At 37.1% G+C, this 17,054-nt stretch overlaps 1 protein-coding gene across 6 annotated transcripts in view; it reads left to right on the forward strand.

The window, feature by feature from the left end:
* Positions 1 to 17,054, forward strand: part of PRUNE2 (prune homolog 2 with BCH domain) — a 160,217-nt gene that overhangs the window by 50,629 nt on the left and 92,534 nt on the right. For all 6 annotated transcript variants that reach the window (XM_027670698.1, XM_027670700.1, XM_027670702.1 and 3 more), the window contains exons 5-6: positions 3,891 to 4,043; positions 6,451 to 6,545. In XM_027670698.1, the coding sequence (XP_027526499.1) occupies positions 3,891 to 4,043; positions 6,451 to 6,545 (248 nt within the window). The remainder of the gene's footprint in view (positions 1 to 3,890; positions 4,044 to 6,450; positions 6,546 to 17,054) is intronic.

Consider the following 17,054-nt stretch of genomic DNA (forward strand, 5'->3'; position numbering starts at 1 on the left):
GACTGTTGCCAAACTCAGATCCATTAAACTGCTGAATCATTACATTGTCTGCTGCAGCCAGCTGGCAAGGATGTGATTCCAAGTACTCACTGTCAAGTAGCTTGGGTCAGTGCACTCTCAAAAATACCTCCTTATGTTTATTTGTATAAGGCCTTGAAGGATGCCACAAGGTGCAAACTGCAACATGTAAATACAGACAGATTTACAGCAAGAGCATCAGCAATCTTTTTAGGTGTATCTGCTTTTGCTAGTTATGAGCTGCATAGTTGAGGTCATGTCCTGTTGGGGCAGTCTGATATTTATTAGAGAAGATTAGTTTGTTATTCTAGCCACCCAGACAAATGTTAAGAAGTGTCCTTTTAAGGACTCTAGGAATTATGACAGTATTTTTTTTCTGTGTTGTACATCGATCAGATGATTCACGTCTTCCTGGATTGATGCATCCTTAGTATATAGGCCAGAAAGAAAGGATCATTTTTAACTGCACCGAACACTGCACTTACTTGGACAGATACCTTTCTTTTTAATGTGTGGAAGCAGCTTTCTTGGAGACAGACTCTCTTCCTCCATATTACATTTTATTGCAGCTTCATGGCTTTTCACGTTAATTACAATGCAGATTGCTTACTTGAATCTGTTTACACTTTGGGTTTGTGGAGGCTGTGAGGGAGTGCAGAGTGTTGAAGTTTACTTTCCATGAGGGACTGTTGGTTTTCCTCTTTTCTCTGTCCTTTATATTTCCTTGACAGGAGAAATGCGTATATTTTCATTGTACTGTTTCTCTCAGCCATAAACTTATAATTCAGGAGATGCTTGTGCTGTTCTTAATGGTTTCCCAAAATGACTTCTGCTTTCATTAGATCATGTTTAATATTAATGCACAACAATTGCTTTTGGCAAAACTAGTGCTTCACTTCCAAACCACTTTGCAAAAAAAGAATAGAAGGCACTTTTTTTTAAGAACCTTAACCTATTTTCTAGTGGCCTCTTCTTTGGAAAAAAATATATGTAGAGTGGTGTGAGGTACGCAAGAAATAATATTGAATCTTATATTGCCTATTATATATTTTTTCTGTGGTTGTCAGCAAACAGCAACCTCCATTATGCTTTCAGAAACCCTGGGGGAGTTGCACAAGCACTCAGTAAAATCTGCAGGAGATTTCTGAGACCGTGTATTGCTTTTACAGCAGTTACTTACAAGACAGCACATGACTAAACAGACTACTGACCTTTGGTCAAAAGTACCTTAAGTGAACTGTTTTTCTAAACTACCTGGAATCTTAGCCCTCACAGGAATTTTGAGGATGCCCGAGAGAGAAGAGGTGTGCCTTTCTTTCCTGCTGATGAGCATAGTATTAAAGAATGATCACAGTATTAAAGGATGAGTAAATGTTCACCTTAGGGCTTGCAGACACCTAGTAATTTGAGAAGGATCCTTTTCTTGATTTCATCCTAGTAGAGAAATTAGCAATTGCAAACACTACAGTATTGCTGTGACAAGTGAGAAAAACAGTCTTTTAAAAAACTATCTTAGCCCTCTGCTTATGGTAAGTCAAGCTCACATCATGTTGACTTCCAAAATGTTGAGCTTGGTTGGATATACAACTCACACATCTCTTGTTCTACTGCCTTTTCCTGTATGTTTGTATTAAGATTTTATTTTCTTGGTCTTACCCAAATACTCCGTTCCCTGGAGCACACACAACTGTGATAAAAGTTTTACACATTGCATATCTGAGGATCTGTGCAAATGGATAGATTGCATAACTCATCCTAGTGCTGCTGGAGGGCTGTATGGGATATGCTGCAGTCTCCCTCCAGTAGGTAATTGTATGATGAATATGAGCATGCATTGTAGATCCAGTACTTTCTGCTGAAATCTCCATTTCCCTTGTGTGTGCATGAGCAATTTCCCTTTCTGCTCCTGGAAGAGGATAAAAGGAGTGCTGAAAAAGCAGAAAATTGCTGTTGCTAAAATAATTCATGCAGCCTGGTCACTGAGCTGCCATTTATCGAGGTGCTGCTCTGTGCTGACTGGAAGTGTGCTATGGGGTGTCTAACTCATTCTGGTCACCACCCTTCCCAAGGTATGGACAGCTATATGTTTCAAGTGTATATATGTAGCACAGACACTGTTACCTGGTTAGAGGTTGAACGACAAAGGGGTATTTTTAGATGAATTATCTTGGGGGCTGCTGATTGAGAAACTTTCTTCCTATTAAAGGAAAAATAGGCTTTGCTAATGGGTATAGATATTCTGGGTCCTTTATATATCAGTTATTTACCTGTAGAAATCTGAAATCTGCTTGATGTGGAGCCATATTTTGTGTACCTAAATCTACAAATGTCAATGTTGGTCAATATACATTATTGTCATGCAGTCTGTATTTATTTAATACTATCAAATAGAGCAGGAGCATTGTCTTAAAGTGATTGTAGGACTGACATGAAGAAATAGCTGCTGAGAATTAAAGATTATTGGCAGTTAAAATATCTGTAACAGAAACGCAGAACAGAACTTTGTGTATTTGAATTTCCAGAAACTAATATCTGACAGGGAATAGCTTTTGTCTTGTTAAGCATTATTTATTATTTAATTCACAAAGGATGTGTCTAATAAGGAGGTGTTTAGTTAGCATGGCAAAATTGCAAGTGTTTTGTGAATTTTGAAGAAATGCTTTTTGGTATTTTATGTGATAACAGTATAGGAGAAAAATTGATACATACTAGATGTTTGGGTCCTAGTCCATCTAGTGAGATTGAGGATGGCTATGTCCAGGGCTTTCTTTTACTCGCTTCACTCTGTGCTAAAGACTAAACACTTTGGTTTGCAGTAAGTATCTTATGTTATTGTACTGATTTGCTCATTGACCCAACACAATGCAATGCAATCATACACTTGTTTGAAATCCCTGTGCACAGTAGAGTAATAAATAATTTCAATGCTGAAGTATAAGATTTTATTATCCTTAATTTACCGTGAGTAATTGGAAATGAACACTATCTTTGGGTATATTAACAAATGGGATCCCAATCTCCAGGGAATGAAAGGGTGACTTTATACCCTAAATAATCAGGACTGTTTTACATTCAGGATGGAATATGTGCAGTACGTAGTTGTCTGAAAAGACATTAATCTCACCTCTGTATTGTAAGAGTTGAAGTTGTTTATTGGATTATGTTTCTCTTAAATTTTGAGTGCATCATTTTGATTGACTGAATAGATGTTTCTTTGCTATGTTCATGGAATCAAAATCATAGAATGGTTTGGGTTGGAAGGGACCTTAAAGATCACCCAGTTCCATTCCTCTGCCATGGGCAGGGACACCTTCTACTAGATGAGGTTGCTCAAAGCCCCATCCAATTTGGTCTTGAAAACTTCAGGGGTATAGAACCCACCACTTCTCTGGGCAACCTGTTCCATTATCTCACCACCCTCACAGTAAAGTATTTCTTCCCTTTTGTCCATTATAGCAGTTAATTGACACGTCTGTAGAAGAAAGACTGGCAAGGTGGATTTACTGTTTCAATGTATACCAGCACTTGGTCTAATGCTTAGAGAGAGGGATAAACCCTGGTGTCCCGCCACTTGCTGCTGGGCATGCTGCAGAGCTGTAGGTGTACAGAAGCATGCTGCACACCGTGGCAGCACTGGGACCAGCCAGTTAGCTCTACCGTAGGCACTGAAAAGGCACCCAGTTCAGATTTTAGAAGTTTAATGTTAGGAGGATGTTTCTGTGTGAATTCAATATCTAATTCAGCAAACACATCAGTGGAAACAACCTCCAAGAAAGAAGGGGCTTGGATAGCAATATAGTAAACATTCTTGATTCTGTAGTACCTCTTTGATATTTACAGGAGGCATTGATTTTTGTCTTTCAATGTTTCAGGAAGCATTCTCTTCAAGTGCATGTCTTTGGAAGCTGGCAGTATCACAGAGCAGCAGGAGAAAGTGCTGTCAATCCTAGAGGAAAAGTTTCCAGATCTTCCCCCACGAGAGGAAATTATCTCTGTACTCCAGGAGACTCAGTTTAATGCACAAGGTAATGCACTTGCTTTCATTTTTCAGACCTGTTACAAATATATTTATATAACTGTATCAGAGTATTGTCTTAGTGTGTGTGGTGAAAATAGTTGCAGCATGCTATCTTCAATGACAGTTAAATGTGTTATATTTAATTTTAAATTAAGTTGCTTACATTCTGAATCATGAAATTGTGATTTCTGTTGAGGAACTACTAAACTCATAAATAATCTTGTGTTGCTTTTACAGATAAAGTTAGCATTAATTAATATGTCAACCCACATGCAGAAATTGTGCTGAAACTGCCTACATGGTGTGGAAGTGGATTTTATTCTAAGATCCTTCCCAGTTTTACCAAGGGCTGTGTATAGATGAAGTGAATTTGACACCAGACTAAGATTAAGGAAGCAGTGGGAAAATTGCTCTTCTTTTCTTGTCTTCTGCTAGAAATATCAAATTAAAATATTCAGTGATCAAAAGTGGGAATATTTGAACCCAAAATTTTGTAGCAGGCTTTAGAGGGGATGCTCTAAAAGCCTGAATACAATTGTTGCAAGAACTCTTTAATTTTTTTACTGGCATTTGCTACCAAGTTGTTACCAAAGAGCAAGTATTAAATTAGTGAGATGTTTCTTTCTTAGATATGTCAGGTATGCACAGGGTTCACGCAGACACATGGTCTTTTTTTACCATTCTCTGTTCACCCATCTGCAGAAATCAGTCATAGGAATTCAGACCATCAGCCTGAGATGGCTGCCCTATCTGGTACATAACAACAAACTTTGAAGTGCTGCTTCCTTTGCCCTTTCTTTCAGTGGGGTTGCAAGCTAGATTAGTTCAGGGCAATAAATCTTCACGTAGTTCCCTCAAGTTCTTCCAGTCAAGTTATCACAGTTCAGAAATTAACTGAATGGAGTCTAGATTGGAGAGACACAGTGAAAGTGGCTTTTATGGAGTTCTGTTCTTAGTTCTGCCAGTTGCCTAGGAAGATGCTTCAGTACTTGGCTCATGTAGTTTTCCCTAATATCAAATGCAAAGTAGATATAATCAGTTTAGTCTGCATGGTATCAGTTGCCAGTAATTTATATATGCTGCATAAGGTGGGCACTGTCATGCTCTGTTTTTATCTCATAGCTGCTGTTCTCTGTATATTACAAGATACGTATTTAATGCTGCATTTATTCATATGACATTTGTATTGTTAAGGTGCTGCTGAATTTCTGAAGTCCTTTGATGATTGTAACCTCTGCTGAATATTTTACCTCATCTACCTGTTATTTGAGGCAGCATTAGGACATTTCAGCAAAACGAAGTTCTCAGTTTCATGCAGAAAGAATGATTCAGTGGCCTGAATTCATGAATTCATTTGTTATTTGAGAACCAGTAGGTTGCAACCCATCAGAAAGTCTACAGGTTATGTACAAGTATTTTTTAAATGACAGATAAGTAAATATTCATCTTGTCACTAGACTGAATGCAGTAGCTGGACTCTGTACAGGAACAGTAATGAAAGGAGTAATTTCTTAGGCTTAAGTTGGTACTTTTTTTCCCTCTTAAAAATCAGTCATGCAAACACATTTTGGATGTTATGCTGCTAAGCTTTAAAAGTCAATGGACATTTTAAATGCCACCCTACACTGGGGTACATGGCTAGCAGCATTCTTTACATAGACGTTTCGCTATCATGTCTCTATTTTTTATTGTGTGATATGACTGTGTTCCTCTATATAACATGTGTTTATTTTGAGAATCTTTACAGCATTTAGGCAGACATCTTCAATTAGGGAAACTTAGTCACTTCGATTTTCAGTACATTGTGCTTAAACATATCAATATGTCTAGTTGCAATGTGAAACAATTCCAGTTTACCCAGTTGTTTCTGATGATAATGTTTGTATGGTACTTACCATCTACTCAGTTCATTAATGATTTGATGTACATAAGAAAAACTCACTAGTGTTATCTCTTCATGAAAAAGGTAAGAAAAGTTGAATGATTTTGTGCTTAGAGAATATCTTAAATGTTTTGCTTCTGAGTATTTTGTAAACACCAAAGTATTCCACAGGTGCTTTTCAATATATTGCTCATTCCAGAAGTATTTTATATTAGTGATTTCATATTAGACCATAGGAATGGTCTGTATTTTTCAAGCTCACTTGAAAAATACGAGCTGTGTTGCAGAAGACTTAATTCTTCATCTTTGTTGTTATTGTGTCCCCTCCTTTAAATCTCTTCCTTTCTTAAAAAAATCCCTCTACAAACATTAAGCATTGAAATATTAATATTGATTCTAATTTTCTCATAGGATTGTCCTGAAATACAGAAGCCTCAGCATTAAGGTCTAAGCTGTGTTTTTAATTTGTGTTGATGCATCTGTCAGCTGTAGATATTTGTATATGTTGAAATTCCTGTCTCTTCTCAAACAGGTGTGAGTATTGAGGAGGTTATGCTGAAGGATCTCAAGGAGATTTCGGATGGAGAAATCAAAGTAGCAATTAGCACTGTGTACGTGACACTGGAGGTAAGAGGAAACTTAAACAACATAGTAGGTAAACAGCCTTATTGCACAGGGATGCACTTCTTTAACAAAGATTTTGAACAAGTTTTTTTCTCAATATTACACATGAGCAGAATTTTCAGTGATTTAATTAACTTTGGTAGAAGCAGTAGCTGTTTGTTGTCTGACTTACGTTATTATGCATCTGATTATTCCCTCCCATTAGACTGTACCATGGTGTGTTCAAACAATGGCATAAGAAAATTACAGCCTTTGGGTGAATTGCAGTTGTGAGCATTCTGTCATACTTCAGTAGGTAGTTATTAACTAGGACTTTGTCCTACCTTTCACTTACAGTATGGCTTATAATTTATAAAGCCATTCTAACACACTCTAGGCTTTTTGAGAGGGAGGGATATGCCTTCATGCCTTTTAAAAGCCTATTTTGAAACTGTATAATGAAGTGTAATGAAGTCCATTGCCACATTGCCTGAATTAAATGTCTGTTGCCAGAAAGAAAAGTACCTCAGTGGGGCAGAAGTTTGTAAAATTTTGATCTTTTGAATCAAAACTATAGATTTATTTTTATGAGTATCCCTGAGACAGCGTGGAAGTGACTACTTTGATCTTCTTTCTTGAACAGTCCCAAACATTGTGTGATTTCTTAGGGAAAACTCTTGTGTAATAAGTTTTGTATCATTATCTCAAGACAATTTGTGTTATGGATGTCAGTAGCTATCTGTCTGAAATACATATTAATGTTACTGGCATTTAAAAATATTAATGCTTAGATCACTGAACAATTATGACATGTGTCACAGTCTGAAAAGACTGGAAGGTTTGCTAAAGAGGATGAGTTATGGGACAAAACAAAACTCCTCTCTCTCAGCAATTGTGGATTTAAAATTTACGGGGCTTTACTCGAGGAAGTGTGGAAAACAGAAGAGATAACAACCCTTTATTAAAAGATATATGTATGTTAGCAAAACAGTTAAGAACAGTAACAGAACACAACAAAACTATACAGTGGTCCTAGAAAAGCAAAGTCTGGTAAATACTTCTCTGTCCTATTAGCGCAGTCCTAATCGTGGCCTGCAGGGGCGCTGTTGGATCGCAGAGGCGCAGAGTCTGCAGTTCGCTGGTGTGGTTGGCAGGGGGCGCTGCCGGGCTCCGGCAGCCACCACGGGGAAAAGGGGCCTGGGGCCGGTCTCAGACCACGGGAGGAGCCAAAAGGAAGATGGGGGACCCCCACCCCCCTCAAATGGAGGGAAAAAAAAAAAGTAGGAAGGCAGTTCGCCCCTAGGGACTCACTGTGGCTCCCAGGTGGTGGCGTCTCAAGAGGCTCTTTCTTCCTCCTAGCAAGCACAGACTCTCCGATGAAACACAGCAGATCTGGGCCGGGGCCAAGAGGCAGCTTTCAGGCCAAGCTGAAATCAGCAGTCCCGGCTGGCCAGGGCAGGCAGTCAGGCAAACAGACTTCCAGGCCTTCTCTCCGAAATGCTCTGCACCCAGACCCTGTCTCTGTCCTCCCGAGAGGGCCCCGCAGAACTGCCCCTCTCCCCTCGGAGCAGAGCCAGCCTTCCAAAATTGGCCATTAGCCGGGAATGTAGCCAGGCTACACAAATCCTTTGTGAAACTAATGGCCTTCCCTCCCCCTTCCCTGTTTGGTGCTCCTGTTTCTCTTACAGGGAAGCAGGGAAAGAGAAAATTCCTCTCTCAGATTATAACCTATAACACATGACACTATTATTTCTGATGGAAGTTTGCATACACTGATTAATAAGAAAACTAAGCAGACTGAAGAAAATCTCAATAACAAAAGCACTTTTATTATATAGTGTATATTTGTAATTTTCAGTCTCGCCGTTTGTCCAAAGGTCACCTATATGAAAGTATTTGAAATGCAGAAGAAATTGTCATCTTGTAATTTTGCAGTTTATTTTAATCAAATTTTTTTTTACCTCAAATGGTACTAAAAAAGAAAAATATCTCTTGGATAGTTCTTAACCCTGAGATTAGCTCTGCTGGTTAGAGCATGGTGCTAATAGTGTCAAGGTTGTGGGTTTGATCCCTGTATGGGCCATTCACTAAAGAGTTGGACTTAATCCTTGTGGGTCCCTTCCAACTCAGAATATTCTGTGATTCCCTTGTATGTCCTATGAGATTTCTTACAGTATGTCTCTTGTAATTCATTTTACAAAAAATAAGGTGCTTCTGTGATTGGAAAAGTTTGTGGTGCAATCCAGCTAATAATTATCCATAGGTTTCTACTTGCATACTAAAATTCATAAAGCAAGTTGGGTAGCAAAGCTTCAAGAAATGAAGCAGAATCTATTAGTCTCTTGATTAGTTTCTCAGTGTTAAGCAATATTTACCACCAAACGTGCACTGCTTTATGAACCATTTGATCCTGAAAATTGTGCCAAGGTTGGGAGGAAAAGGGATGAGGAAAGAATATGTTAAATAAAATACCCAAAAGAGAAAATGAGATTTTAAAAAATTCTTAATAAAATCTTCCTCTTCTTTTGTTTTAAATCTTTCTCTTTTACCGTTACTTTCAATGAATGGTGGACAGAGCCAGTAATTAGGACCTAGCTTTAGCATTACGTTTTCTTTTTATTTATGTTTCTTTTAATCGCTTTTCATAGATTATGTAGATTGCAGACCTTGGCTCCACAGATCTAAGCTCCAGTTAAGTATGGCTGACCTTACATTGCTACTCTATATGCTCAAATGAATTGTAACTCAGAACGTGTCTTCTTTTTGGCTGAAACTCACAATTTGAATTCAGCAACATTAGGTTTTTGTAGTCCTCAAAGCAGGCAAATTTTAAATTTTTTTTTTAAGTGATAGTGTAACATTTGATGGTGGCATACCTTGGTAAAGCCATGTCAAGATCTGGCGGTCAAACAGTACGTTCCATAATTGTTTTTCTTAGGACATATCTAGTGGCCATTGTGGAGGAAAAAGGAGATTCAGTGGCATGTAAGAACAAACTGACTGGTGTTTTACTGATGTTAGGATGGATTTTAGGCCCAATCTGTTAAGTACTTTTATTACTAGTATTTTTTATGGGATTTTTTTCAGGAAGTTACAGATACCTTCGCCTGCTATTTGCTATCTGTTGTTCTGCTGTGAATAGTTTGCATCAGAAAGGGCTAACTTTTCAGGGATGTAACTGCCTTTTTTTTTTCTAGTTATGATGTATGCAAAGTTATACTTTACAAAAGGACTCTTAATTTCAAAATTGGAATGGAGATCTGTTTTGCACTTGCTGTATTTACTGCTCTTTGTTCAAACATGTTCTGAACTCACTTGATTTACAGTGCTTGACTAGCAAAAGACCTTTTTTACTTGCTCTTATTAGAGCCAGGGATCATGTGTAGTTGCTTCACCCAGTATCAGAAGCACAATACATATAAGGGAATTAATAACAACTCTGTCCAGACCTATCTGTCTATTCAGTTTAGAATTCTGTTATGAGCTCAGAACACACAAACTTTAATGACTTCAGGATTTTCTCAGCAATAATAATGGTAATTTCTTATTCATCTTCAAATTGCTCCACAGACATTACCTAATTAAATATTAAGGGAATGTAAAGAACAGGTTTGGCAACAAGTATTGAATCTCTAATGTATTTGCTTTTTCAGAAGTATCACAAGGTCATTTTTTTAAAGTAATCAACAAATATGCAAAAGTATCTTCCATTAGGGTGCTTTCTATAGCGAAGTCATTTTGTGTGGATGTGTTTAGGTTTCTGTAAGAGTCCATATGCAGCTTTGCACTTCTTGAGACCTTTGGATATGGCCTTCCTGGATTTATGTGGCATAAAAGCTGTAAGTTGAAATCAGACCTGTCTCTGCAGTGACTGGCTGTCAGAGTATATACTGCTTGGATTTCACATGCATAGCCACGTTTTTTCAAGAGAACCACAACAGAAAAGTGACACTGCTCAAATTACATTTATTTTTGTTGCTTTTGTCAGAAAGTTTCCCGAAGTCAGAATAATGATTATGCATATGATATTGTAGCAAAATTCAGTGCATGTGTTACAGTTAATTTCTGTTACATTATGTTATACCCTGAGAGTATATTTTGCTTCTCCTCTGCTGGAATTCTCTTGGAAACGAGAAATATCTTCTCAATATAACTTTCTGTGAAAATAATATTTTTTTTTCCTGAGAAAGGAATACTTCCTTTGTAAACTGAACTCTGTTCTCTGCTTTCTTAAGTGTAGTGCACCAGGAGAACAATCCAGATTTCATGAGTGTTCAGTTTAGTTGAAATGGCTCATGATATCATAGATCAATAATGTGTTTATTGGACTAAGTCTTTTATCTTTTGATTCATGAAAATTTCTTCTAACTCTTCACAGAACTTGCAGTAACTTAGGAATATAGAAAATCAAGTTAGTCCACGAAGAAGCAGGTCAGTCAGTTGAAAACAAGATCTATGATCGTCTGCTACTGACTGATATAGACAAGGGAAAGTGTGTGTTCTGAAGGCTGACTGATCTGTTGAGGTTTTTGTTCATGTTTCTGGCCATGGCATCCACACATCTCATAAAGACAGTTTCCAGGTTGTAGAGATTGTGTAATCTCTGTGGCACCTCTACGGGGGTGCCAAGCTAATGGTTTAGAGAATATGTCAAAGCCTCAATGGAGGCTGCTGCCACCAGCATTGTTTCCTTAAGAAAGTGACCCGAAAATTCATGCTGCCACTCTAAGCTTGACTGTCCTTAGGTAACCTGCAGTAGTCCAAATGCATTGAGGATGGTACCAATGGAAAGTTCTGTCTCTTGTAACAATTTCTCTCTTTGTGGTTTTGTGCCTCAGAGGAACCTACAGTGGCTGTTCCAGCAAAAGTAACTTAGGAAATTTAGAAATGTTTGGGTGCACAGTGGATCTGCTTCTTATGAGATAATAGTCTGATCTCAGAGAGATGGTTTAATTTTCAGGCTATTTTGTAGCATTAGTAAGGCATGCCACTATGCTACTAATTTGGACAATCTTATTTCTGTATTGTGAAAAGTGATGCTTTTAATACTTCTGTAAAGCAAATCAAGAACCTCTGTCTTAGCTGAAGCATGTCAAACAAATGCTAGGTAGACTGTTGCACCCAAATAAATGAGGTTACAACATGGTTCTTTGACAGTTTGAACTTTTGTTGTCTGTCTGTAATGATTATGTGTATATATTATGTATTGGGAACTTTCTTGTAGTATAAATGTGAATGTGTTTTAAATAGCATTAGATTGGTCCATGAATTTGTTTTTAATGCTAAAAACAAAACAAGAAGCAAACCCCAAGTAAACATGTTAACATTTAATCTTCCAGTAATGGAATTGGAAACAAAATTCTCAGCAACTTACAAGAGCAATGCGGTTTGGTAGTATTTTTCTGATGCCTGTTGTGAGAAGTTAGGGTATGTAAAATAAATGATGTATGGAGCTGTAGGAATGCGACTTTTGCAGACTACCTTATGTCTAAGGAACATTAAACATAGGGTTCTCGTTTAGCAAATAAATAACCATTCATTTCAATGGCTGCATAGTCTGGACTTTTGTGCATATTTTTGCAAAGATGAGAAGAGGCCATTAGGGATTTAATATAAAATAAATCGCCAAGGGGTCTTCTTGTAGTCCTAGTCTTTCTGCCACATGGTGTGTCACTAATGTGCATAAATGGGCTTAAATGAATTTGTTATCTGTATTACATTTGCAGTATGTATATATTTATATATTATTTTTTAATTGTGTTTAAAAATAAAACATTAAATACAACATTTCTGAGAGTTGACAACATACCATTTGTAAATAAATCAACCTTAATTAAGGTCTTAAAATGTCAGTGTGTGAGATCTGCCTTAGGAAAACTTGTATATAATACACAAAGCTTGAACATACTTTCATTTGCCTTTTTAGAAGTATTAGGAGGGTAAAATCATCACCTCATATGACTGAATAGTGCAGCCAAATGTGCATTAATGTAAATACTATTCTCATGTTTAAACATCAGACTGCTGTCTTCTGGAGGACAATAGTTGTTCAGTTGATGCCTCAGATGAGCCAAGTTGTAATGAGTACAATCCAAGGTGTGGAGTGATTAGACAGACCAGCTGAATTCTCTGTTAAAGTTAGTTGTCTCTAAAGATATGAAAGGAATTTGGTGGGGAAAACCTTTTAAGTGGTTGTTTTAAGTGGTTGCCTTTGCAACCAACTGGGGAATAAGCCAGGCCAATCAGAGCAGCAACAGCTGTTCCTCGGCCGTCTCCCAAGATAAGAACGAGACCAGCCACCTCAAGAATACGTATGCCAAGGTACACAGCTTGGGGAACAAATACTAGGAACTGGAGCTCTAGACCCAGTCAGAAAGTTATGGTATTATAGGAATAACTGAAACATGATAGGACAACTCATATGACTGGAGCATTATGATGGATGGCTATAGGCTGTTTTATAAAGACAGGCAGGAAAGTAGAGGAGGAAGAGTTACACTTTGTTAGTGTGAACCTTGAATGTATAGAATTCAACTACAGCAACCATGGAAACCCTATCCAGTGCCTCTGGGTCAAGATTAGAGGGGTCATCTGCAAGGGATATCTTAGATTAGGCATCTGCTACCAACCTCTAAACCAAGATGATAAGGGCAGAGAAGCAATATCTGGGTCACTTAAGCAAACTTTAGATAACAGATCCTGGTTCTTATGGGTGACTTCAACTATCCAGAGATTTGTTGGTAGAACAATACAGCAGCTTACATCATCCATCAAGTTCCTCATACATAGTTCCTCATACAGATGCTAGATGTGCCAACCAGGAATGAGGCACTGTTGGACTTGCTACTCACAAGCCAAGGAAACCTGCTTTGTAATATCTCAGTTAGTGATGGCTTTGGCTGCAGTGATCCCTATATTGGGAAGTTTGGGGTCTGGCTGAAGGTTAGTAAAGGGCAAAGTTTTTAGATTTTTTGAAGGCAAAGTTTTTAGATTTTGGAAGAGCGAACTTCAGCTTGCTCAGAGCTCAGTTGGGAGGGAAGCTTCTGTGGAGAATAGAGGACCTAGCGAGAGCTGGGAAGTTTTTCAAGACCACTCTCCTGGAAGCAGAAAACCAGTTTATCCTTTTAAAAGGGAAGGGAAGGGAAGTAAGAGACGCCTTTTGCTTAAATGCGACCTTCTGAGTCTGTTCAAAACCAAAGAGAAGCATACCAGAGATGAAAAGGAAATTAATATCTGTTGAGAACTACAAGGGCATTGCCAGGGCATGCAGAGATGCAGTTAGAAAGGCAAAGGCTCAGCTTGAAGGGAAATTAGCAAGGAATGTGAGGAAAAACAAGAAAGGGTTCTTTGGGTATGTAAACAATAAGCAGAAACAGAAGGAAAATACTGGCCTGCTGTTAAACAAGAGAGCTGAAGAGGCAGAGGTTCTCAACACTTCCTTCACCTGTCATCACCAGTACTTTTGGGCCCAGGAACAAAAATCCAGGTTGATGGAAACACAGACCCAGTGTCAGTGAGGGAAAAATTGGTGTGTGAGCTATTACAGGAGCTTGGCCCCTGGAAGTCATGAGATCCTGACAATATCCATGCAAGGGTGCTGGTAGAGCTTGATGATGTCATTGCGAGGCCACTCTCTGTAATCTTTGAGAAGTTGTGGAGATGGAGAGACTGGAAGAGGGCTAATGTCACCCCCATCTACAAGAAGGGCTTAAAGGAGGATCCAGGAAATTTTAGTACATCAGTCTTGCTTCATTATCTGGAAAAATTATGAAACAAAGCCTCCTGGGAACTATCACAAGTCAGATGAAGCACATGATTGGGAAAAGACAGCATCGGTTCACCAAGGGCAAATTGTTCTTGACAAACCTGATCACCTTCTATGGCAAAGTGTTCATTATGGTCCCTTGTGATATGAGAAAAATGTAAAGTTGTAAAACTGGCCAAGACCATTATACTTATATCAACCTGTCCAACTCAGCCTGTGCTGATTTATTGAACTGTCATTTTTATGAGGTGTATTGGATTATTTTACTCTATACTGCTGTCATAACTAATGGTAAGCCAGAAGCATCAGAGATTTTTGCACTTGCAGTATCACTTCAAAAATGTACAAGGTATACAGTAGTATCAGGTCTGCAATGGTATGCATTTAGGATTTCAGTTTATTTTGGTATCTGAAGAAATTGGATAAATGTCATCAATTATAATTTGTGTGACATCTGGTCTAAATTTTGCTCCTCCTATTGTTGATGATTCTACCTTTAATGGTTTTGTTCAATCTTGCTTCAAAAGTTAATAAACAAAGTAAAATAACTAAGAATTATTAAAGGAATAAGCATAAACATTAATCTACTAACATTACAGTAAAAATGTGCTTGTTTTTACAAGTACATTGTTCAAAAAGAAAAACTGTGTTTTCTTTTGTGTCATATATGACATGTGTTTAAATAAATTAAAATAGTGAAATGCAGCTGTAAAATATGCACTAGCAGCTAAATAAAATGCTATAATCTACAGTATCATTATTGGACTGCATTTCTGACTTCTACGAAGCTGACTAATTTATCATTTGTATACTCTTCTAGTTCTTGTCAGTGGCACTCAGCTGCTTATGGGGCATAGACTGACAGCGGGAGGTGCTGTTTTGAGAAACATTCAGCATAAAGAGTTGTTTCTGTGAGATATAATACACTTTAAAAAAAATTCAATGTAAAATCTAATGTGAATTTTTAATATTTTAAGATCTGGCTGTAATGCATGAGAATGTAAGAACTGATAATAGTTAGGGATGACAATATGAATATTACAGAAATTTTATTTTCTGCTATTTAGTTATTATTTTGCTATTGTGTGGGAAACAAATTGATTAGAATATTGAACTGTTGATCCAATATTAGAATATAATTCTAACTATAAATAAAATGCCTTATTTTTGGGGTTGATAGTGGTAGTATTGCATTACTGCAGAAGTCAGCAATTCTGTTTGCAGGAAGTGAAGACTGAGATACAGAGTATTTCTAAGCAAATGCTCGCCGTGGTGACTCTTTTGTGTTTTTCATTTAGAGATTTAAAAATCCCTCCACTTTTAAAATCATGTAATATGTATTTAGAATAGCGATATTTTGATGCAGAAAACCAACAAAACACATCTGCTGTGTCTTGAAATATTGATTTTGTTCCATCTGTTTGGCAAAGCATGTCTCTAAGACACCTTCTGAACTGGAATTGTAAGTGAATGCTTATCACTTGTAAACATTTCAATAACCTGTGTTTTTATCATGCACCACTGAATTTTATACCTTCTGCTACATATCGGAAGCCTCGTCCTGAAGCTGTTGGGTATTTTAAGATGTAGAAACATTTTGGAATTTAAAATTAAACAGATCAAGTGCTCTGTTTTTCAGCATGTGTGTTCTCTGGTTAGGTGATGACAGTGAAGATCCTTCTTTTGACTCTGTGTAACTGGATACACTCTCAGGCTCACTTAAAGTCAAGTGTTTTGTCTGACTGGAAACATCAGGGTTTATTTAATTTTATATACATTTTATTATATTTTATTTATAACACAGGGATTAAAAAATACAAAATTATTCAAATTGAAAGCCCTCAGCCCTTATTTGAGTTCTCAAGTTCAGAGTAGCTAAAAAATCTAGCTGTAATTCTACCAAAGAATGCAGTTTTCCTTTCTCTCTTTCTAGGAGAGAGAGAAAATTTTTTCAGAAAGATTACCACTTCTGTATTCAGAATTATTCACAGCTTTTGTGAATGAAGTGTAGTTGAAATGAAATTTAGTTTTCACCACAGAGGTGCTGCATGAATGTTATTTACCAAAAAATATAATTTCTTCTGCAACTCCATAGCTAAATTGCTTGTGTAAATTTTATTTTTGTGTTTAAATGAATACAGGTTAAGTCTAACCTTCAGGCTCTTTGACCCTAGAAAGACCATCATTCAGAACTCCTGTGTATATTGCAAGTACTTCAACATCTTACTTTTTGACCATTTTTTCTTTTTCCATACAGACTTGATAAATAAAGTATGAAATGAAAATTCCTTCACTGTATTTCTGCACTGCTTTGGAGATAAAGACTTACATTATTTTTTCCATAAGACACTCTATATATTCATTTAGTCCTGAAATTACTGCATTTCTGAAATGATTACAGTATCTTTAAAAAAAGTGGCTAAGTACAGATTGAATTTATTAATTACAATAAAAGAGTAGGAAGTATTATAGCATTTTGTGTTTTTATATCTGCTGTGGGGTTTTTTTAATTACTTTATCTGAAGAATAAATCTCAGTATTTTGAGTTTCATAACTTTCTCCATATTTGTGATCTGTGGTTAATAACAAAATCATTGTTTGACTGAAAACTTAGCTATGGATAGATTTTTTTTCTCATGCTACCATAATTCTTGTGATTTTATACAAATTCACAGAGTTTTCACTACTCCTTAGGTTTAAAAAAAAAGGCAGAACAGGGTACTTTCTTCAGCTATGATCATGTAGCTCTCAATTGATCAGAATTTCTT

This window comes from Neopelma chrysocephalum, unplaced genomic scaffold (assembly GCF_003984885.1).
Source record: "Neopelma chrysocephalum unplaced genomic scaffold, ASM398488v2 Primary Assembly neopelma1_96926, whole genome shotgun sequence".
Lineage (NCBI taxonomy): Eukaryota > Metazoa > Chordata > Aves > Passeriformes > Pipridae > Neopelma > Neopelma chrysocephalum.